The 25710-nt window shown below is 28.2% G+C and overlaps 1 protein-coding gene across 1 annotated transcript; it reads left to right on the top strand.

The window, feature by feature from the left end:
• Nucleotides 1-1036: 1036 nt before the first annotated feature.
• On the top strand, nucleotides 1037-15694 carry LOC119687766 (cysteine sulfinic acid decarboxylase). The gene is made up of 3 exons (XM_038102230.1): nucleotides 1037-2017; nucleotides 14574-14941; nucleotides 15024-15694. The coding sequence occupies exons 1-3, from the start codon at nucleotides 1109-1111 to the stop codon at nucleotides 15619-15621; spliced, it is 1875 nt and encodes a 624-aa protein (XP_037958158.1). The 5' UTR covers nucleotides 1037-1108; the 3' UTR covers nucleotides 15622-15694.
• The last annotated feature ends 10016 nt before the right edge of the window (nucleotides 15695-25710 follow it).

Genomic DNA, 25710 nt, shown 5'->3' with positions numbered 1-25710 from the left:
CATTCAATTTATATTAATCACTCTTTAAGTGTGTCAAAATTGACAATATAACAATTTTGCATTAATTTTGTTAAAATTCAAATAATTTAATTGTTTAATTTTAGCAACAAAAAGTTTGTTAAATGATTAATTAAAGTGCCCGATTTAAAATAAAATAATGACTGATGCCAGTTGATTGACTGAAAGTGTGAATTAGCGTTATGCTTAACCGAGATGCTCATGCACAAATTTAAATGCTGCTCTCGCTGTTATAGCGACAACCGAACAGTGCCGTTAAAGAGATCGATTGGGTATTTCTCAACAATTACACATATGCAATTACTACCGAAACGACAACAATAATGAATGAGCATATACACGATGTTCTGTTACTACACAAATAAAAACAAAAAGAAAAACAATAAGAAAAACCGTAAGAACAAAACAAAAAAAAAACGTGTATACGATCGCCTCCGATCGGCTGTTCCATTGATCAGTTACTTAAAACCGAATTAAGCCTGTTCGTCGGTATGAGTTCTGATGAAAGCTGCTTTATGCCTGCCACACTGTCTACCCCAAACAACGGTTAGTCCGTCCAGCTCACCACAAACGGCATTGGACGCTCAAAAAAAAGTTCTTATAAAAGCAGCAGCAGTCAGCTCACTGCAACCAGTGCGGGATTTGACGAATGCTTGTTAAGATCGTGAAACGGAAAAGAAACAATAATTTTGACAAAATTTTGCGAAGTGCATTTGTGTAAAGCCAAAGTATAAAGAAGTGTTAAACGCAAGTGTTCTTCCTAATACAATTTTTTATAAAAAATTGAAATTAATTATTTTAAAAAATTAATATTGAGAAAATATTGAGAAAATTAAAAATTATTTAAAATATTTTATGCAATTGTTTTTGACCGTTTAAAAGAACAACCAAACAAATTCCAACTCAAATCATAGTCAAAAAAAAATTAAATCAAAAATATTGAAAAGTGTGTACGTTTGAATAATAAAATTTATAAACAAATTTTAATTCAAATATTCAAATAAAAACAATATAAATAAAATTAATTAAAAGTAAACTATACTAATTAAATCACGAAACAGAAACTTAATAAAAAAATAAACAAATAAAAATGATCGCCAGCGAAAGTATACGTAGCCACTACAATGATTCTATATTTAAGCAAACACAATTAAAGGCAGTGGAGCAAGATTTGGCAATGGTTGCAGCCAAGACGGATACGAATGCAACAATGTCGGCAACAGCCGTAGCAACATCAATTGGCAATGACATTCAAAACAACAGCGCTGATGTTGCTAGCATTGTGGGTGGAGTTGGTGCTGGTCTAACAATGACAGCAGCTGCACAGAATATTACCGCATCGACAGCCAGTCAACTTGGTCAAGCAAATAAAATGAATCTTCTACAAAAGAGCAATGAGAACGGAATGGAATCGAAAGTGCTTAATAATGACAACAAATTGAACGGCAATGGCACTGACATCAAAAAGAATGGCTATGCCGAGGAAGTGGCATTAATGGCTAGTCACCCTGATCCAATGCTTTTTGAAAGTTTTATTCGCGAATGCGTGGATGAGATTATTAAATCGGCTGTCTTTGATGGTACAAATCGTGCCAATAAGGTAGTTGAGTGGCATGCGCCACACGAACTGCAACAATTGTTTGATTTTAAATTACGCAAAGATGGTGAATCTCATGAAGAACTACAAAATCTTCTGAAGCAAACTATACAATTTTCGGTAAAAACCGGTCATCCATATTTTATAAATCAATTGTATTCTGGTGTGGATCCATATGCCTTAATTGGTCAATGGTTAACTGATGCTCTAAATCCAAGTGTTTATACATATGAAGTAGCACCGATATTTACTCTGATGGAAGAGGAAGTATTAAGTGAGATGCGTCGCATTGTTGGCTTCCCAAATAATGGCTATGGAGATGGTATATTCTGTCCTGGTGGCTCAATATCAAATGGATACGCCATCAGTTGTGCACGTTACAAGTATGCACCCGATTCTAAGGTGAGTGAATGAACAGATAATAATGAAGGATCTTAAAACGTATTTTAATTAAAAAATCGTAATAATAGAGAAATGAAAAAAATTTAAATGAAGAAAGAGAATAGAAAATATATGGAATAGAATAAAAATACATAAAACATACAAATTACAGGGCAATGAAAGAAAGTGATATAAAGTAAAATAAAGAATGAAGAAGTGAAAGTGTATAGAAAAAATAGAAATATTTAAAAAGTTTTGTAAAAAAATATAGAGTAAAGAAGGAAAGTGATATAAAGCGAAATAAATAAAAGAATTTTATTAGAGAATATTTTATAATTTTCTAATATATATATATTGCATACCAAGAAAAGAGTAAGCATAGAATCTGAAATAATTTTTAGTTGAGGTACAAATCGATATGAATCCAAGATAAATTCAATTCTGCAAAATAAAAAAAATAATAATAGAATAATAATAATAATAATAATAATAATAATAATAATAATAATAATAATAATAATAATAATAATAATAATAATAATAATAATAATAATAATAATAATAATAATATATAATAATAATAATAATAATAATAAATAATAATAATAATAATAATAATAATAATAATAATAATAATAATAATAATAATAATAATAATAATAATAAAAATAATAATAATAATAATAATAATAATAATAATAATAATAATAATAATAATAATAATAAATTAAAAGTGCATAGAAATCTAAATAGAACGGCGATTCCCAACACGGAGCGTATTATTCCACTAGGTGACAATTCGATTTATAAATGAGACAATTAAATAATATTATCCTTTATTACCCAACAGTTGTTAATTAATATCGTATTAAGTAAATATAATTACTTAGTTTGTTTAGTAAATTGATATTATTGCATTTTGAGCGATTGTAAGCAAACGGTGCTTTCATTTAGGAATGATATTAATAAATTAATAAATAACATATATTTATTAATTTATTAAAAATAAATATTAAATATTATAATTGATATTAATAAATAACAATATATATATATATTTTCAAAAAACAGTGTAAGAGCAGATAATATAAGGAATTATTTGTTATTAAATTATATGTAGAGATACAAGTAAAAAGTGAGTTCTATAGGGGGTAAATATTAACCAATCTCCTAATTTCTCTAACTACCCCTTGTATGTTAAATACATGATGTGAGCTTACTACAACTAAGGAAAATAGGGTCTATGTTCAAATCCCATAAATGTAAAAAATTGGTTTATTTCTTGTACGAATAAAACTCAACACATTCCAAAGTATGCAATTACGCTACAATAGGCACTCATCATCTATTTCGTACGTTATTGCTATGTGTACTAGACAAATTCCATATATATGTCAACGTAGGCAGAATTTACTGGATAAAATATGATATACGATTTAAGCTTTAGGAAAGTACGAGTAACACAATTATTTAAGGATTGGTTGTCATTACTTATTGTTTATTAAAAATAAAATCACTTTTATATTGGTATTATTATCGTCTCTTACATTTTATAAATATACAATACATTAAACAAAATATATCTTCAGAGAGTCAAACATTCTTGGTAGCGCTGACTTAGGAATAGAACTTCACGCACTTCTAAAATTTGCAAAAATATCTATGCAAAAATTTACATAAAGGTTCAATCTACGACAAAAATCTACATATAGGGATAACTCTTATTACTATCGCTAGGGACCCATAGGTCAGTCTGATTAACTTAAGCTAAACTAAGTTGAACATAGCATAGATAAGATTGGTTTGCTATAAAATATTGAAGTTATGGAAAGAAGTTAAATAATGAATAACGCAATCTTACAGGTTTTTGTGTCGGAGTAACACCGCATAGAAAGTAATGAAAAAAAAGCAATATAATTTTAAATACTATTTATATTATAAATATATTAATGTATGAGTGTAATAATAGTCAGTGTAGTTTTTTTTTTGGAGATTTTATTTTTTTATTTATTCATTGCAAAAATTTGATTCTAAAACAAACATAAAAATAAATATATATCATAAACATAATTATTTAATGTTTATACGAATGATATTTTTTTAAGTCTCTGAAATTCATCTAAGGTATATATCAGAATTATTTTCATATTTTATATGTAAGATCACCTGATTTTTATAGAAATTAGGTATATTTCATAAAGACGATGACTTGATTTTTATACAAATTGAGTTTCATAGCCTTTCAAATTCAGTCATAGTATCAGACTAACAGTCAATTTCTCCATATCTTTAAAAACTACTTAAAGACATGCTTATCATAAAGTAAAACAAAGCTGTAGAAATCGTTATGGAATATAATAACACTAATTTTTGTATTATATATAAATAATTTAATTCAAATTTTCCTATACACTATTTACAGTCAGTAAATATGACGTCGGTGGCCATTTAAACTGCATATATTTTTTTAACATCACGATAAAATAAATAAATTTTGCATTATCCGTCTGTCTGTCTATGTAGTCTATGTATTTACCTATGTAGTTTTGGATGAAATCGATCGAAATTTTGCATTTATATTTTTTTATAAATATACACAGTCAAACAGAGTCAACAACTGAATGAAATTGAAACAGTCTTATGTAGGGTGAGTTCTAGGGAACCTTTTTTAATTAAAAATAATATCGGAATACTCGTATAACTAATATGTATCTAATAAGTAAATTAATAATTAATCACCGCCTATATGAAGATTCGATAAAACTTAAGATAACTTCTTATTCTATTCTCATTTTTACTTTAATAGAACATTTTGATAGTTTTTTTCAACACTTCAATATGAATACAGTAAAAACTTTCTTGATAGATATTTTGTCAAATTTATTATTATAGATAGATTTTACAATGAAAACTCCTCTAATGGACATCACTACTGCACGGGTACTACTCTTGAGTGGACAAATTTTCTGAAACGACATTCAGAAAATAATATATAGAGCATTAGCTCCATATATTATTATTATTTTATTAACTGAAAATAATATCCTTTGACGCAATAGCTGCTTATTACTCCCACTCCAGGTTAAAACGAAGAACTATCATATCAGCTTAATATAATTGATGTAACTCATTAATTCCATTTATTTGTGATTTAACATTAAAATTAATTTTAAAGTTATCTAACAATAAGGAACAGGACTCCTAGGTCCTTCGCCCTGAAAATTATAATCTATGGGTTATGTTTTCGAATGCCCTTCAAAAAATGTTCAAATGACTTAATTATTTATTTTCTGATTTAAAAAATTATAGTTAAGAAAAACATGTACTGTGAGGGAAATTAATTTAAATTAGAATGTTAAATTTATTGATTTAAGAGATCTATTAAAATTATCTACGAGTTTTGAGACTGGACTATGGTTGTACAAAGAGTTTAAATAAATTCAAAAATATATATATAATTAATAAAAAATTAAATTGAAAATATTATATTTTATTCATATGTTATATTTCAAAATATCTGGAAAATCAAAACATGCGTGTAATTCTTAGAAATTTTTTATTATTTTTTATTGCTAACGTTTTAAATTTATTTTTAATGACTATATTCTCAGGGCGAGTTATATTAACACATCTTATTAAACGTCGACAAAATAAAATAATAAAAAACAATATGTAGCAATTATATGATTATCTTAATTTTTCAAATGTTTTGTTTACTTAAGCCTTATTTAGTTAAAAGCAATATTTTTTATATTTTATACTTCTAAACTAACAAATCGCCCAATAAACTTAGCCCTGAAATTCCTAAATGGCGTATGTAATTATTAATTTTTTTTTATTATTATTATGAATTTTATATACATAAATGATATGTTTCATTATAAAAATAATGTTTCATATGTAAAAAAAATGTTTAAAATTAATTTAAATCAATTAAGTTTAGTGTAGTATATGGAATATTATGACTTCATAATTTGTGTTGAGTTCTCGCCTAGTGTAGATAAGTCATACTTGTGATCTACATTTTTTTTAATTTAATATAATTTAGATTTTATAGAATTTCAGTTCCAACTAAGTGTATTTTACAAATTTTTTTTAAATAAAAATATACTTCAAAGGGTTGTGTTATGCAGACAGTCATTGTCAAATGACTATCGCTGTTTTTTATACAAATTAAACATTTTTAAAATGAGAATAAGAGACAAATTTGGATTAAACTTTGGTGACAAAGACAAAGGTCATCTCTGGCATAACATATACCTAATAAAATTACAATCAAAGAAAATGAAAAACAATTTTTCTTAGTAAATATTGTGTCTTTATATTAATCTTTTAAGAAAAGTATTATTAAATATAGTTGAAATCATTTCTTTTTACAAAATGACATCAGATATTTGTCTTGCATACGGTCTGCATTGGGGATTTTTGTTATATTATTATTTTAATATTTTATTATTATTTTTACTTTGTACTACACCTTGAGTAAGTTAGTTAACGATGAAAATTTAATTATACAATTTATGTAGTCCTATGCATTGGGAAATTTTTTTACTAAAATATGTTACTCATACGCAATGGGTGTAATTCCCAAAAATTATCGGATTTGTCTCATACTTATATAAATAAATATTGGCTGTATGATAAGTTCAAACTCACATTGCCTTATTATTACAAATTATGAAAATTATATTTTTTGAAAAAAAAAATAATTAATAGTAATAATTCGTCTGAATTTCACTCTGTACTTAAGCCAATCCATTTTGTGTAGAAAATAATCCATTCTATATATAGAAACTAACTCTATCTTGAAACTTGTACATTTTCTTCACAATTCAATTTAATTATTATTATTATTATTAAAATTCCTTAAATAAAATTCGAAATTTTAATTCGTAATTTTACTTTGAATCATAATAGAGTAATAGAGTGTTAGAGGAAACCATTAAGATTAGTTTCTATTCTTAAAAAAAGAGAGTAGTTTTCCACAACAAGAACTACCTAACTTGTAAATTATCAGGTCTCAAATCTCATTTATCAAAAAATTGTTAAAAGTTACAACAATATTTGAAAGAACACATATTAAATTGAAATTAAATAAAAAAAAAATCTCGAACCAAAGAGCTACCTCACATATATATCGTCTTAATATGTATAAGAAATCTGTGAACTAAATAAACTTAAATTTTATTATTAATATAATTAAGTGGAGAATACTGCGACTCACAACATATTCATTGTGAACATATATATTTGGGGAATTTGTACAAACTTAATATGTTTAGATGTTTTAATATACATTTCACAAAAGAGATAATTAATTTTCTCTAGAAGTACCATTTAGTTCTCGGTGAGAATTTTGATATTGTCTCTGGTTAGTGTAAAAAGTCTATTTATGGTTATCCTCACACTTTTAAATATCTGAAGAATATATTATAGACATAGAATTTAAAAAATTTTCTAATTCTATTGATCCCATAAATCGGTAAACATATTTTTCAACTTTGTTTTATGTGGATGCGTATGTGTATGTTCATAAATATAACTTGATCAACAGATCAAGACTTACTTAATTTCTATGAACAATATATCAGTGACTTAACTAATATATTTTATGATTTAGTATCATACATTTTTCTTCGAAATAAATCCAACTTCGAAAAGTTTGTTATAGAGGGAAAAAGAAGAGGGAACATATATAATACAAGCATATTAATATAAATACCCAATATATTGGACATATTGTACATTCTCCAAACACTTCTCTCATATATATTGTATCAAATTCATTTATAGAAATGTAAAAAATAATTTATATGTATCACAAATTTTATTGTAAACATTTGTTTAAAACATTACAAAAAAAAACAAAACATTTCAAAATGAAATAGATATACTTGATATCTTTATTTATAAATCCATATGTATTAAAATTAAATTTAATTTGAATTTGATTTCATTTTCATGATCTTCTTAGAAAAAATAAAAATAATACATTTATTAATGTTTATAAAAACAGCGAGTAAACAATATGTCAGCTTAGAACTTTATTAGAACTTTTTTCTTCTATAATTTTATTTATTTGTTTTTTACTCATTATGTATGCATTTAAGTTGAGTTGATGAGAACAAAAAACACAAAGCAACAACACAAATTCAAAAACTATGTACAAAAAATAACAAATTTGCAACAACAACGACCTTGTCTTATACCATACATAATAAAAGTTAGTTTATACTATATTTAAAAAAAATATTGAAATGGAATATGTGAAACAGCAAGCCACCCATTGCAATTAAATTCTGATTTCTAAGAAAATGTATGTCGCAAGAACAAGAACAGTAGCGCCGATTACTATCTGTTATTGTTACCCCGTATCAATATCTCCAAATTCTGTTTTAATTTACTGAATCAAATATTCTTTTGAACAGTTTTTTTTATAAAAACATTTAATTTTCTCATGTCGTTTGTTGCCATAGTTTACATTTCATCGACAAACATTTGGATTTGCGAGACTCTTCTTCTTTGACTAGCTACTTAAATTTATGTGTTAAAAGTCTCATTTATTTAACAACACCAACAATAAAATTTTTCAATATTCTTAAACAGTATTAAAGATAATGTTTTTAATTTAGTATTTTATATACTGTATGTTAGAGTTGTATCACACATAACTTCATCAGTGTTTTAATTCTGAGTAATCTTAAGTTATATGTGGAAGATTTGATTTAAGCTACATAATATCACATTATATTGTTTACAATCTCAGCGTATCTTTCTCTTCATGGCACGGTGTGTATTAGTCCTCTGCTAGTTCAAAGTACCTACCAACTACCTACGAGATGTAATATTTTGTGCATTCATTAACTTCAATGTTTCCTTGCTTTTAAACACTATTAACACTGTCTTCGTTATATTCTTCTGAGTTCCTCTACAAAATCGATCCAAGATATTTTTAGCAAATTGTGATAGCATATCATCTGTTAGATTTTCCAGAAAAGTACTTCATGCCTTATTAGTATTTGATAGTGTTAAACTGTTATTTGTTTACTTAGATTTTGATTGCTAAAGTGCTTAGATACAGATTAGCTTGATATGTTTCTTTGCTAAAGTTATAGATCTAGTTCATATTTGATATCAAGTTTTAATATTGGACCATGTGGTGCGCTATACTCAGAAAAATAATTTGGTTCATTTGACCAGATTGCAACTAAATCTCAGGTTAAAATATACTTACTGGGCGCATCATGTTGGTTCAATAATACCATATGTTGGCTTTTATATCTTCTCTACAACATGAGCTAAAATTTTTCTAACAAAATATACGGATCAATTTACCTAGTATGTGGTAAGAACATCTTTTTCTGAGTGTATCCAAAATAAGTAAATATTTCCATTAACTGAAATATAATATTTATTGTACATAGAACAGATCACTTAAGTTCTTTAAAAACATTCATTTATATATCTTAAATTAACGTATTAATTACAAAAGTTCCATTTTATTAAAATTTTATTTCGTTCTAAATGTATATAACAAATTTATGTAGAGAATATATACTAAAAAAGTAACTAATAATCAGTAAATACCAGCAAGTTATATCAATTATCAAATTATAGAACCAAACGGGCACTGCCGCATACGTTCGCATATGAGTACGTACATTCCATTGCATTTAAACCGAACGATCTTGAAACTATCTGAACTGACCATAGCCAATAATTTTGTAGTTGCAAGTATAAAAAATTTTTGCTTTTCTATGTAAAGCTAATTTCTAACTGATAATTGAATTCAACTCGATTTTTTGATGATTTGAACCTTGTCTTTACCTTGATTTTAATTGTGTAGCTTAGCCAGCGAACCACTGAGCCAACAAGCAAAAAGCCAGCGAACCAACAGCAATTAACACATAACGTTTTGGTCTTGATGGATGGATTGGTTCAGTTCACCAATTTCATGAATGAGTTCATGTGTAACTCAGATTTCATATCTAAAAGAACTCAAAGCTAAATAATTTTGTATTATTCTTTGCTTAAAGGTTATCAATTGTGCCAAAAATTATATGGTTTTTTTTATATTAAATGAAATTAAATTAATACAATTTAATTGCCTTCTCAACACCTCAAAGTTTTGAAAAAAATGTATCTGAATAATATTTGCTATAATTCAATTTAACTAAAATTAAAATAATTTGCTACGGAAACTGACAGATTGTAATTAAACAAATATTTTAAAAATTATCAAAATTTTATCTTATACGATCCGTAGTGTTATGTATGGTAATATGCAATGAACTTGAATTTCTATTGATCGATCTTATACGATTATTTGTTTGTGAATGAAAATAATTATTTATTAAAGTGATTTTTTATAAAGTTTTTAATCTGGCTGTGGGTTCCTTCTTGTTAAATAGTTAATATTTCTTATACTTATACTTCTTATACTCTATATTTCGACTCTCCTTGAGAGTCGTCCTCAGGATTACGATTATAAGTTAATATTATTAAAACTACATATATGGTACATTATCCTCTTTGTTTTATCGTCTATATTGCAAGAAGGGACCTACAGCCAGATTAAAAAATCATTTTAATAAACAGGTCGATAAATAAATTTAAAAAATTTTATTATTTATTAAAGTAATTGTTAGTTCACTCTTTTAGTTCTTTATACCTATTTCATTTCACTTCAGCCTTTACATTAATTATAAATAATTATTTATTATTTGATTCTCATTGAAAGAAACTGCCAACAGTTATTAAATGTTTATACTTTTGGTGAAATGATTTAGTCACTTCGAATACTGATGCTGAATATATGAAATCAACATTCATAGCTATTACAACCCAATGTGGATCAGAGCTTCCTTAATAGTGTTATTTATGGATTTTATAATTTCGTATATATATGATTTTCAGGTCCGCTTTAACTCGCCGAGCCTTCGATCTTACACTAATCTTGCGGACACGTAAGGAACTGTTCACTTTTTCTGTTATCTGGCTTTCGGATGATTTATACCAACCATTTATGTTCACTATGAAGCAAAGTTAATGAAATTAACTTGAAGTTAAACAAAACACTCAATATATAAAATTCTTTTGCAAATTATTATTGATTATTATTGAAGCATTGTGAATACTTCCCGTTTTTAAATTATTACTTATAAAAAAATACTAAATATTTTCAAATTATTTTAATTTGCAATAATTTAACATTAGTGACTCTTATTAAATATCACGTATGTTTACACTTATTTTTTCACATAAAATATATAATTCCTTTATATATGTATTAAACTAAACATATATTAAAATTCAGAAAAATTTTAAAAATCTTTGCAATAAAAAATTGGAACGCGATGAATTGTATTCTATCAAAATTGATATTAACACATTATGCTTACAACACATATATAAATTATAATAACCTTTATATATACTGTGTTAACATTAAATGTACTTTTACAGCATTCTTGTGCTATAATATTGCACTTTTAATGAATATGAAGTGCAGTCGAATTGATTCTCGTAGTTCAATTTAATTTTAAAGTCTATCAGATGGGTTGAAAATCGTTTTGGCTACGGAAGTGAAATTGAATTTTAAATTTTGAACTCTAATGTACAAAAAAAAATGATCCATTTTCAAGTATCAGGAATATTGTTGTTCGAATATTACTAATAACAAAGATATGTAAATTGAAAATCTCGTTTTATTTATTTAGAGCCAACTTTTTTTTACTATTTAAATTATTTAATTTTTCTTTAAAGACTATTATTGTGAACACATAAAAAAATATACAATTAAAGTGTTTAAATAATAAATAAATAATAAAAATAAATAATATTAATCTTATTTTTTAAACAAAAATTTAAGGAACAACTAATCTATTTGTTGACAAAAAGCCATAAAATCTTTTCAGATATGATCAATTATTGAATTTTTTTAAATGGATATTTATTTTATATATACACATATTTATTTCATATCTATCCGAACACATTGAGTAAATTTTATTAATTATATTGAATTTATCTAGTATTACATTCTATTTACATTCTATGCTATCCTGCAGATTCATATTGTAGTTCACAAATCTATCGGACAGATGCAGTACTTCGGTTCTTCAAAGTCCTCTTATAGTTAAACCTTATGAAATTGGGTTTAAAACTAAGCTGTTATTGTGGTTAGAGAGCCTATTGCAGTTGGTACTTTTTTCCTTTATATAAGAAATGTTAAATTCCTTGTGTGTATTTGGCTAGTTAGTTAATTAGTGTACTCAAAACGTCAAACGGAGCGGAGCCTTAACTGAAGTTCGCAGAACTTATGACTAAAACCATTGATAAAATAAATATTAGAATTGCTTGCAGTGCCTCCTTCTTATATATCATATTCACATGAAATCTATTATGTTATTTCCCTTGGTCCCATCATACTTTCTTTTGAAAGATGAGAAAAATTTGATATTTTTTTGTTAAATATATAAGTATGGTTTATTTATGATGTATAACTTTATTAGTATCATTCAGGAAATTATTTCTTGTCTTTTTACTTCTGGCATACCTACATTGTAAATGAGTTCTGTAATTTAGTAAAAAATTTTAATAACTGGTAGTACCGCTCTCCAAAGATCTTTAGTTTTTGTTCTACTTATTAATTTAAATTATTCATGAGTTATGTATTTCACAAACTAATTATATAATAATATATTTATTTAAAATTTTTTAAATAAAAGTTACATACATATATACACTGAAATTTTAAATATATGTGTTGATACTATATGGGAGAAAAACTTTTTCATCGAATCAAAAAGATTCTTCCTATATTCTACTTCATATTTCAGTCTTTTTATAATCGATTAAATACTAGGTAAAAAGTATATAGCAGCGGTTTGGGATTGTGAAAGACACTGACTTCAAGGGAGTAAATGAACATCAATCGTTTACACTCTATTTAGTTTTGTGATGCCGTCATAAATGCTGATGATGTCTTCTCATGTGAATATGTCTTCTTACCCCCACTAGAAGACATATTGAAATATCCAGAAAAAAAGTAAAATTGGTTACGTGCAAAAAGAAAATTAAGTTCAAATTTGGAGTATGAAGGCTAATCCGATTAAGTCTGTAGATATCATAATTTATAATGAGAAGAGGTAGCACACAGCATCAAACGTCAAAGTAAGCTATCAAGTCGAAAAGTAACTATAAAAGATAGTATTTATTTTAGCAGAAAGCTCAACTGAAAAAAGGACATTAAAGCATAACCAACATAATATCAAAACCAAGACAATTCTTCTCTGCATTGTTTATATCAATTATCTGTTCAGTTTTTTACGTTATTATGTTTTCTTTAATTTAGTTCTACTACAACTAAAATTATTAAAATAAAGTCAAACTGTGGAAAAATTGATCTTATACGGACAGAAATTGAACCTTGCCGATTCTATAATATATCTGTGATTCGTTTTAAAATGGTTTAAAACACTAAAAAAAACATCGTTATGGGGAGAGTAGATGTAGATTTTCAATATTTACCGATATACATAATGTCAAAGAAAGCTCTATATGAAAAATATATAATATAATATAATATAATATAATATAATATATATAATATATTCAGTCTATATCTGAAAATTGGGTAAACATCCCTTGTGTATTTAAAGCGAATTATCTAATGTTTTTCAACAAAAACGCACACATTTATCCTTGCAAATATTACATTAAATAAACCCATAAAGTATTTTAAATATGTGATTTCATGCCCTAAAAATATATTTTCTAACACCGATCTGTGCTTGATGAAAACTATACTTTTTTCAGGGCATGAAATAAATATGCAAACACAGAGTATTATTTATTTTATAAATTTAATTGTGATATAATTATAAAAGATAATGAAGTATTTTTTGGATTCAATATGTATTATAACCTCATAGTCCGATCATTATAAAAAAAATTATATATTTCAAACAGAATTCTGCATCAGTAGCCTTCTTCCCCCCGGAATACTAAAACTAAAAATGTGTTTATTAATTATTAATTTGATTAATTTTATAATAACTTACTTATAACTTAACTTACTTGTTACTAGTACAAATTCGGGCACCATCCAGAATGCTGTGCAATTTTAGATTATAATGCACAGGTGGTACCTGGACTAGGATGAAGGTGGTAACTTCATCCTAGTCCATTTAGCTCAAAGACGCTTTGCTAAAACTATCTTAGCTTTTTGGATTTTTCTGAAGTTCACTGTATGCATTTTATTTCTAACATATAGACTTATGTGAAAGGGTTTACACCCTATAAATTGTAGCTTTTTGGATTTTTCTGAAGTTCACTGTATGCACTTTACGTTTTATTTCTAACATATATAGACTTATGTGAAAGGGTTTACACCTTATAAATTGTAGCTTTTGGATTTAGTTTATCATATACAAATTTATTGAAAAAAATAATTTATACCATAGAAGAAGAATGAAAAATTTATATTTTATATTTTCTACAGTAAATATTTACATATCGTTTTATTAATATGCAATTAATTTTTATAATAAAATTTTTACATTCTGTTCTTTAGCAAAAGGGTCTTTTCGGAAGAAAACGTTTGATTATATTCACATCAGAAGATGCACATTATTCTGTTGAAAAGTTAGCCATGTTTATGGGCTTTGGTAGTGAAAACGTTTGCAAAGTTACTACCAACAAAATTGGAAAAATGGATCTTAACGTACTGGAGTCACAAATCAAAAAGTACGTCAATGAGGATTGTCAGCCATTGATGGTTTCTGCAACTGCCGGTACTACAGTTTTAGGTGCATTCGACGATTTGTCTGGTATTGCAGACATATGCACCAAATACAATATGTGGATGCACGTGGATGCTGCCTGGGGTGGTGGTGCTTTAATCTCTAAAAAATATCGTTCATTACTTAAAGGCATTGAAAGGTAAGTGAATATTTTAAGCATTATTTTAATTATAGATATAAATAGTATATTTTTGAATCTTTTAACATCTCAAATCTTATAGAGCTGATTCTGTTACTTGGAATCCACATAAATTATTGGCAGCCTCACAGCAATGTTCAACATTCTTGACACGTCACAAAGAAATACTCGGTCAATGTCATTCAACTAATGCTACTTATCTGTTCCAAAAAGATAAATTCTATGACACCTCATTCGATACCGGTGATAAGCATATACAGTGTGGACGTCGTGCTGATGTTTTCAAATTTTGGTTCATGTGGAAAGCAAAGGGTACCAAAGGTCTTGAGGCACATATTGATCAAGTATTCAAGATGTCTGAGTACTTCACAAAATTAATCAAATCTCGTCCTGGTTTCGAACTGGTTTTAGAGAAACCAGAATGCACTAATATTAGTTTTTGGTATATTCCTCCAAGTTTACGAAATATGGAACGTAATGAATCCTTCTATACTAAGTTACACGCTGTAGCTCCAAAGATTAAGGAAGGTATGATACGTAAAGGTTCCATGATGATTACTTATCAGCCACTTCGTCAGTCACCAAATTTCTTCCGCTTGGTCTTACAAAATTCATGTTTGAATGAGTCTGATATGTTGTATTTCATTAACGAAATTGAGTCTTTAGGAAGTCAGTTGTAAGTGAAAGTAAAATTATTCATCATAAATTTTAGTATGAAAAATAAAAACCTATTTATATTCATTGTTACACATTTTAAAATAAATAAATATATATAAACAAATAAAATACATTGTACAATTGTTTTATTTTTTTTAAAGCAACAATGTTTATACGTATTTTACGCTATGAAAGATATCTCAATAATTTATAGTTAACATAAGATTTAATATTGGACTGACAGCAGGCACGTAGTCAGGGAGTAGCTGTGTTCACCCCCTCACGCCATCGAAAATAATAAATATATGTATATTCATTATTATTGCATCATTATTTTTTCAAGCTATTGTACCAAAATTATTTGTACAGGTTCAAAATTGTTAGCCTCGAAGTTATAGTCCAACAATTACATACGGACATGTAAAACCAATAAATATTTTTAAAGTAACATTGGAAACAATCTTTATCTTTATCTGAAGAGACAAAATGTCTACGCTATGTCAAAGCAGGTGAACTTTGTAGTCACTTTCTTTTTGAATGTCCTGCTTTGATTTTGGTCTGGAGGAAAATACTAAGATAAAAGCTTCTATCTGCATCTACTACTAAGAAATTCTAATTTTAACGACATTTTAACTTAAAATTAAAGAATAATACCAAGTGTATTAGGGTCCCACCCATCTTATTGATTAATTTATGTGTTCCCTATAAGCTTCATGATTATTCAGTGATTGATCTAAGATCTGCGTACCTCCCCGTGCGGAGAGTGATAACTCTAAGATTAGATAGTGGTAAGTAGGATAGCCTGTCAGTTTTCGCTTATAACTTCAGGGCTCTGTACAAACTTCAATTTTAATGTTCAATTAGGTTACGTTAGATTGGAGTGAAGGTCTTGTACAACAAAGCCCACTTAAGCTTAAATCATGGCTTGACTAATCTGTAGTGATACAAAGAATAGCTTTATTTATGCATAGGCCAAAAAACTCTTATATTGCCCCAAAGAATCTTATTATCGCAAAGATTTGTAATCTTCTATTTGCTCTAGATGAGCATTGACAAAAAAGGTGAAACACGGATTTCTTACAGATTAAATCAGTTGGCATGTCTTTCTGGTATGTAATAGCCTGTTTTAATTTAACGTTTCTTGTCCAGTTAGAACCAAGTCAAGACCGAATATTAATTTAAAAATGTAAAGACTAGAAAGTGAAAATTGTATCGCTCAGTTATAAAATGTAATATAAAATTACAAAATTTGTGGTTTTAATGACTTCTGACATCTTAACAATTAAACTCCTGGACTCGATTTTTGTGTACTAATAAAAACTTAAAGAAAAAGGTTTTCAAACTCTTTTGACAATTTTATAACATATATTTTAAACTTAAAACATGAAAAAAGGAGACTTTCTCGAAGACTTTTATATCACTGGCACAATCACTTCCGTTTTATAATATTTATTTATTATCTATAGAAAAATTTTTACTGCATATTCATAATTTAAATCGCGTTTATATTTAGTTTCAAACACACAATCTAAAATTTAAAAATACTTCAACACATAAGAATAATTAACTTATCTTAAGAAAAATTATAAGAGAATAACAATATTAGTGCTGCAAATTATCTTAATTATGCTACATTGTATACAGTAATTGTTGTTCACAATTTTAATTTGCGATACGGATAGTGAACACCGTGGCATGAATTCTTGTATTCTGATAAACGGATATTAAAGCATTATGCTTACAACACATATTTTAATCATGATAATCTTTGACATTACATATACTTTTACAGCATTTTTGTGCTATAATATTGCACTTTTAATAAATATGAAGGGCAATCGAATTTATTGTCGTAGTTCAATTCAAATTTAGAGTCTATCAGATCGGTTGTAAATCGTTTTTGCTACGGAAGTGAAATTGAATTTTAAATTTTGAACTTTAATGTTCAAAAAAAAAAAATGATCTATTTTCAAGTATCAGGAATATTGTTCGAATATTACTAATAACAAAGATATGTAAATTAAAAATCTTGTTTTATTTATTTAGGGCCAACTTTTTTTTACTATTTAATTTTTCTTTAAAAACTATTATTGTAAACACATAAAAAAATATACAATTTAAGTATTTAAATAATAAATAAATAATAAAAATAAATAATATTAATCTTATTTTTTTAAACACAAATTTAAGAAACAACTAATCCACTAATCCATTTGTTGAGAAAGAGTCATAAAATCTTTTCAAAAATGATCAATCATTGAATTTTTTTAAATTGATATTTATTTTATATATACATATATTTATTTCATATCTATCCGAACACATTGAGTAAATTTTATTAATTATGGTACCCTGCAGATTTATATTGTAGTTCACAAATCTATCGGACAAATGAAGTACTTCGGTTCTTCAAAGTCCTCTTATAGTTAAACCTTATGAAATTGGGTTTAAAACTAAGCTGTTATTGTGGTTAGAGAGCCTATTGCAGTTGGTACTTTTTTGTTCTTTTTATAAGAAATGTTAAATTCTTTGTGTGTATTTGGCTAGTTAGTTAATTAGTGTACTCAAAACGTCAAACGGAGCGGAGCCTTAACTGAAGTTCGCAGAAATTATAACTGAAACCATTGACAATATAGATATTAGAACTGCTTACAGTATCCAATACTTTTATATCATATTCCTATGAAGTTTATATTACTTCCCTTGGTTCTATCTGTTCTACAGTTGCCAGAGATATCGCTATGTGCAGATACCTGTGTGAGTTGAACACTAACATGCCTAGCTAGATCGTTTAGAGAAGCTCGATATTCCCGAAATATTAAGGATCTACCTGCAGCGCTTATCAGAAGCTTGATTGCAGCATCTTTGATTTTTTAACATTGGACATCTGCAGTTGAAGTGAGATGCTAAGACCAAATATTAATTTGAAAATGTGAAGACTAAGAAGCGAAAATTGCATCGCTCAGTTATGGAATGTAATATAAAATTGCAAAATTTGCTGTTTTTAATGACTATTAATATCTTAAATCAATCAATGCGTCGAAGCAAACTATTTTCTATCAGAATATGTGCTACAGAATATATGACATATAGAAGTTCGACACTAAGTAAAGTCCTTTTAGGTATATATATATTTTCGATTTACAAGTTATTTATAACTAAAAATATTAATATAAAACCGGTTTATATATAAACCTTCGAATACGTTAATTTAATTTTTCTGCATCATCTAAAACGTGATGATTATTCGATATCAAATATTGCCGGAACGAAATGTTTTTATCTTTTCCTTCAAGTTCAAAGAATAGCTTTTTTCAGCATTTATAAATTTTCAAAATTATTTCAAGTAAAATATATCGAAAAAGCTCCTACTGCGCAAAATCTAACCAATTCTTGTCATATCCATATCTGCTGTCAAAATTTACAACGACAATGTCTCATATTTTATATATATATAAATATGTATATGAATATTCTATATTATTATATATATATACTATTTTACATCTTCTTTATTGTAAATTGTATTTTATTAATATTATATAAAAAATTATAGCTACCAAAACAAGAGAAGCAAAGCTTTTACCTCAAAACTTAAACTTTTAAATATTACCAGACCATTAAAAAATATTTAAAAAAGTATTTTTAAAATTAACATAGTACAGTTATTACTGACAAAGACTTTGCATATATCAAATCAGTGGTCATCCTATCCTGTGTTATATCACTTAACAAGTTTAGCGGATACAACAACATATCGGCCAGCTGAAAACTAGGACTATCGTAGCAACTGTTGAACAGACGAGCTTGCACACAAGGGCACACTAATAAATAATATCAACATCTATGGTGCTGTAAATATTTATATATCAATATCAATAATTGAGAATCTGTAATATGCTTTTCTTTGTACAAATGAGGTGCGAAAAAGAAACAACTTGTACGAAGACTAATTAAATCTGGTCATCCAGAAACCAATCTAGAACTAGGAAACTAATTAGTTTTAATAGTACCAATATCGGCAATATTATATAACTTTTAACCACTTGTAACTAAAAGTACTGCCTGAATTATAAAGCTGTGATCTCTTATACAAATGTTAGGCCTTAGCAGAAAGCAGGGCAAACATTCTTAGTAAAACCTTTTACTAAAGACCCCGAATAACTATTAAATAATTAATTGATTAAAATGATAAAGGTAACTCCAATCCAGGATATACGTATCATTAAAAATCTCTAATAGATAACGTCACTCACATATTTTTCAAATTTCAAAATTATTTATATTTATATTTAAATATATCTATCATATAAATGACATATTTAATGTAATATAGTTAGATTGATAGTACTCAAGTGCTACGATAAAACGTAATATTTGTATTAAATATAGTAAACTATGAGTAAGTATATAGTAATCAACAAAAACAAAAAAATTGCGAAAAATTAGGCTACAAAAAAATCATAAAACATCACCAGAGAGACCAAATTTAAAATAAATAAAATACATATACAGCCGTTCCTTACACATATGACTATATGGCATTAAAACTCAATTTTTAAAACTTCAGGCAGTTCAATAGGTTTAAATATCTTGAAGGTGACACCTCTAGAGTTTCCTCGAACCACGAAACCATCAGTTGTTTAGTCAACGCGAAGCAAAAAAGGTGGCTTAACTTATCCGTTATCCGAATTGTAGATGACAGCAGAATAAAAGAGTTTTTACAGAAACACAGGATAAATTGGAAACCCAAAAATTCATCAAAAAATCACATTAAAATAATGAGCATACGAAATTGCAAGATTAACAACATGAACCGTGATTATTGAAAAAATATCATAAAAGAAGTTCTAATCCACACAGAGTTGTAAGAGCTTAGTGATTGTAATAACTGTTATACACAAAAAATAGAGATATAAAAAAATATACGGAATGCGATCAAATAGTAACGATAATTTTAAATTTTGATTTTGAATGCTACTTGTAGTTTTTTGTGTATTGGTTGTACTGTAAATAATAGAAGTGTTAACTCTAAGGCAACTGCAATGCTTAGTTTGAGCTTGCTGAACTAATAGTGTATTCGACATTATTTGTACGGAAAAATGTTAGTTCAAAAAATCTGAGAAAGCAATCAAAATGTCAAAAAAGAACTATGGTGACAATACTATATAAAGTTTATTAATGGTACAAGCTTTGGGAGAATTTGTAATAGAAATAACAATACGAGCTTAAAGTCGTACCTAAAATGGTGTTCCACTAATATTTCCTTAACCGATAACTATAGCGGTATAAATGCATAATATTAAAAGGAGACTACTTTAAAGAATATGGAGGAAACATTGAAGATTAAACAAATACTTTTTGAAAACTTAAGAGTTCTCTTTTGACAATTTGACAACATCTCATACTTTATGAAAGAAATGAGGATATATATAAACAAACAACCACTAGTGCGGACAGACGGAAGTAATTGGAATGTAATAAAAGCTTAATATGTTGTCATTAAGAAAGGACAAAAAAAATAAAATAAAAATAAACAAACAAAAAAATTAGCCACATAACGTTAGGCGCCTATCGATACTAGAGTACAATTTTAGAGTACAAAAACAACTCTTAATATTTTTTTAACGCGATAAAAAAATGCCTATAATATACACAACTAATATTTTTGTAAAATTTATAAATAGAAATCCAGATAAAATACAACTTAATGCATAAATTTGTACATAAATCTTATAAGGATAAGTTATTTTATACTCAGCCTATTATTTTGCTTTTTAATGAATATCCTAAATAAAACGTTCAATTTGATTGATTGATGATGATTTATACATTTGGGGAACATAAATCCAAATGTTCCCCTGTTGAAAGTGCTAGCTTTCAAAGTTGTGCTTACCGAAAATTGAAGAGACAATTATTATATAACTATTATATATTATATAAGGTCCAGGACCAGAGTCACCAGAGGCGAAGTTAAAGAGAGAGCTGACGCAAAGATCAAAATCCAACTCATCAAAATAAAGGGATAAGTTGTGTAGCCGGGTAAGGTACCTTCGAGCGAGTGAAAGGAGGTACTCTTCGATGTTATTGATTTTTGCTGCGTCAAATAGGACGGTGTTGGAAAAGTGCTTGCCGTCAAGCTTTCGCTTGTAATTGGTGCAATCACGAAGGAGCTTGCGCTCGAAAAGACCGATTCTTTCCATCTGGGCGAAAGAAATTGCAGACCAAATTGGAAAGGCGTACATGAGAAGGGGGTTAACGAGGAGTTTATAGCAGAGCAGCTTAACTTTGCAGTTAAGCTAGTTGTGCCTGCGAAAGACATTTTTCAGTTAAACGTTGCAGATGGCATAGTTAATGAGAGGAATAAAGTTGTGCCGGTAGGACAGTACAACACACAGATACTTCAGCTTGGTCACAAGCCGAGTGGGAGTATTATCAAGCTTTAGCTTGATGCCAGAGACTTTGAAGCTGCAGGTATGATAACGCTTTAGACCTTGAAAAGTTATAGCTGAGATCTTGCCGGGGTTGAACTTAATCATCCACCGAGTGTTATTACAGTAGGGTCCTAAAGTGGACTAATAGTTATTCTAAAAATTTGCTTCCATTGGTAGGATTGTTAAGGGGAATGTAACAAAGCTTTTCCTTTTCAAGACATTGTGACTAATAAATATATAAATAGTCTATTTGCTATTTCCCTTAGATGTCTATTGATATCTATTATTTGATCATTTTATATTCCGTTAATATAAAATTTTTTTCCGTTAATGTAATCAAAATGTAACGTTTACTGAAAAAGTTCGAATGGGTTAGTTTCAAAAAGAATACTTTTTAATGAAAAATTGGAACAATTTTTCTACCTCTTTATATCTCCAAATCTGCGCTATATTATATATAGTACTTTGGAACATAATAGCAATCACTTGGAACATAATTTAATTCATTCTAGATATCTAAACACTTACACTATCACACCATATCCAAATCAATTCCGAAAAGGCTCCAGCTTTTTTTTTGTGATTTGTTCTCTGCCTTTTTGTATTACCATTTCTTTTGATTTTCAAGTATAAATTATTAAATTAATTTAATAATAATTTACATTATTTTGGGTAGTATATATTTATTAAATTGATTTTTAACTTCCGTTTTAACAAAATAGACAGAGTTTTATCAAATAATGGTAAATCACTATCATCATGTATACAGAATCTACAAATAGGATTAAATTATGTGGACAATCCTGCATTACTTCTATATTTCAGAAGATGGTTGTTATCCTATTCCACCTGTATCAATGTTACTATAGAAAGTTTAGTGTATATTGAACATAGAAGTAAAAACACTCAAGTTACTAGACCTGTGATGATGAAATTTTCCAATCATGTCAAACACACATTTAAAATCTATGAAAATAGTATGATCTTTTCATGATACTTCAAAATCCTTTCAGAGAAAAAGTTCGGGTAAGTATACCGCAGAGCCGCAGAATAACTTCTTCGAAAATCTGAATGATTTTCACTTAAAAGCTAGTTTCATTGTACAAATCATTTGAGGTAATTTTAAAAAATTTAAGTTTAGTCTTAATTATTGCAGTTAAATAAATGCATTCTTTTGTATGTTTCTATGTCTTTAAATATATCATCAATCGTGAAATATCGCTTTAAAAAAAAATGGGTGATTTTCACTTAAAAGATAGTTTCATTTCATTAATTGATAAAGACGATTTAAAATATTAAAGTAAAATCTTCTTTTTTAAATTTAAAAGAAAAAGTTCTTCTGTAGTTTCCTATGTGTTCTGTGGATCCTTTTTTTTAAGTCAGCTATTTTTATAATCATTTCGTAAGAGTTCCACAGTTTCAAATATTATTGTGGGCCTGGACTGAAGCTTACTTAATTCTTTAAGATAACAAATGTTGTTTATTATTAAACTTATGTATAAGTTATTTATAATTTATAAACTTATTTATTACAAAACTTAACTTAACTTATCATGGTAAATGTCACTGTTCTCTCCAAGTTGGCACACAGTCCCCACGTAGCCTCCTCTGGATAGCTACAATCATCCGTGCCTAGTATAATAATGTGTTCAGCGAAATCCTTCTCATGGATATATGAGGTTATGAGTCAGGCTTGGAATCCACCATTTAAAAACATCTTTTAATGCAAACGAAGAGGCAGCCTCGAATAAAGAAACTCTTTACTGTTGACACACGCAAATGTTATAAGGAACACAATTTAAAAATATGCACCTGGAACGTCCGAAGTATTTACAGAAAAGGTGCATCTATACAGGCAGGTTAATGTCCTCAGAAAATATAAGGCTGACATTACCACCCTCCGGGAAATGCGATGGACGGGAGAAGGATACTCTAAACGAGAACATTGTGACATTTACTATAACTGCCATGTTACAAAGCAAAAATTCGAAGTCAGATTTTCGATAAACTGAAGGTTAAGAAATTTGGTCTAAAATTCACATCAATAAAGGCTTTCCAAAATCCGTATTAAGGCAAAATTTTTCTACATTACACTAATTTGTGTATATACCTCAACGAAAGATAAAGACGACGACACCAAGGGAACTTTCTATGAACAGCTTGAGCAAGCATATGAACGGTGTCTTCATCATAACATCGAAATCGTTGTAGGAGACTTCAACTCAAAGTTATGTAAAGAAGGTATTTTTCGTGCTACTGTCAAAAAGTTCATACAAAAACTTCTGATAATGGAAGAGAGCAGATGAACTTCGACGAGGATAGAAACATGGTGATTAGTAGTACCAGATTTTTACATCTCAACATACATAAGGCAATATGGCTGTCACCTGATCAAAACTCTATATCTCAAATTGATCACGTTATAATAGACGGAAGGCATGCTTCCAGTGTCTTAGATGTACGTACTTCCGAGAAGCCAACATCGACTCGTATAATCATATTGTGGCAGCCAAAATCAGTCTGCAATCACAACAGACAACTAATGACTTCGCTACCCGACTCTCCCAGTATCTGGAAAATGATTCTGAAAAAACCGATATATGCGCACAATGGAACCACATCTCCAACCCCATGCACACCACTGCAGAAGATGTGTTGGCTATCACCGTATACAAAGAAATAGCTGGTACGACCAAAAGTGTCATGACGCTACTACAGAGAAAGACGCAGCATATCAAGCCACACTGCATTCAGTTGCAACGCGCGTTGCTACAGAACGGCATCTTCAAAAGAGAAGAGAACAGAGACGTCTGGTGAAAAAAAAGAAGCAGAAAGAGGAGCATTCGAGAGGAAAATTCTTCGGAAGATCTACGATGCCTTACGCGTTGGCGACGAGTATCGAATTAGATGAAACGATGAACTACTCCGCGATATTGACATAGAAAGTACTCCGGCTAAAAAGATCGGTACCCGTAGGTGGAGAACGCGGTAAAAAACGTCCGCATCTTTGGTGGAATGACTAGGTGACCAGCGAATTGGGGCCGCACGGTACTACCAACTGTCAACAGCAAGTAACTAATCGGGCTTCCTGGCGGAGGCTGCTCGACGCGGCCAAGGACGACTCACGTCTGTAATGGCCAACTACAGTAAAGTAAAAGTAAAATCACTCTTCACAAAAGCTGAATTTAATTTTGCAAAATATTAATGAACTATTAATAAAATACTAAAGCTCAGAAAAAGATCCCAAGAATTCCATGATATACGTCTTGGAGCCATTTGTCTTTTCAGATGATCATCTCTCCCAACACACTTATAACAACTATAATTATAATAAAATGAAAACGTCAAAATTACTGAGGATGCTTTGTGAGCAACGATCAGAAGTTTTCTGAACGTGAAATTATGGCTTTGTCAGATATAGAGAATATGTATAATTCAACAAAATATTTATATACTATAAAAAAAACCTTTATTACTTCCAAAACTTCGAAAATCCTCCACGATTTAAAACCATTTTGACGCAGTTATTAAAAATTATAAACACACTGCTCATACCCGTACCTAAAAATTTACACCACAAAGAGATTTCAGTAATTCAAAAAACAAAAATTTGTTTATTTAATTAATCGGAGGTATGTTAAACCCTCGAACCCCCCTGGTTAGATGCCTAACATTTAT

Source organism: Teleopsis dalmanni, chromosome X (genome assembly GCF_002237135.1).
Source record: "Teleopsis dalmanni isolate 2A chromosome X, ASM223713v2, whole genome shotgun sequence".
Lineage (NCBI taxonomy): Eukaryota > Metazoa > Arthropoda > Insecta > Diptera > Diopsidae > Teleopsis > Teleopsis dalmanni.
The sequence above is the reverse complement of the archived record's forward strand: the minus strand, read 5'-3'. Positions and strand labels throughout refer to the sequence as shown.

Coding starts and splice junctions, on each gene's coding strand:
- LOC119687766 (XM_038102230.1), top strand. CDS start 1,109: ATGATCGCCAGCGAAAGTATACGTAGCCACTACAATGATTCTATATTT. Junction 2,018..14,573: donor AGTATGCACCCGATTCTAAG/GTGAGTGAATGA, acceptor TCTGTTCTTTAG/CAAAAGGGTCTTTTCGGAAG. Junction 14,942..15,023: donor TTACTTAAAGGCATTGAAAG/GTAAGTGAATAT, acceptor CAAATCTTATAG/AGCTGATTCTGTTACTTGGA.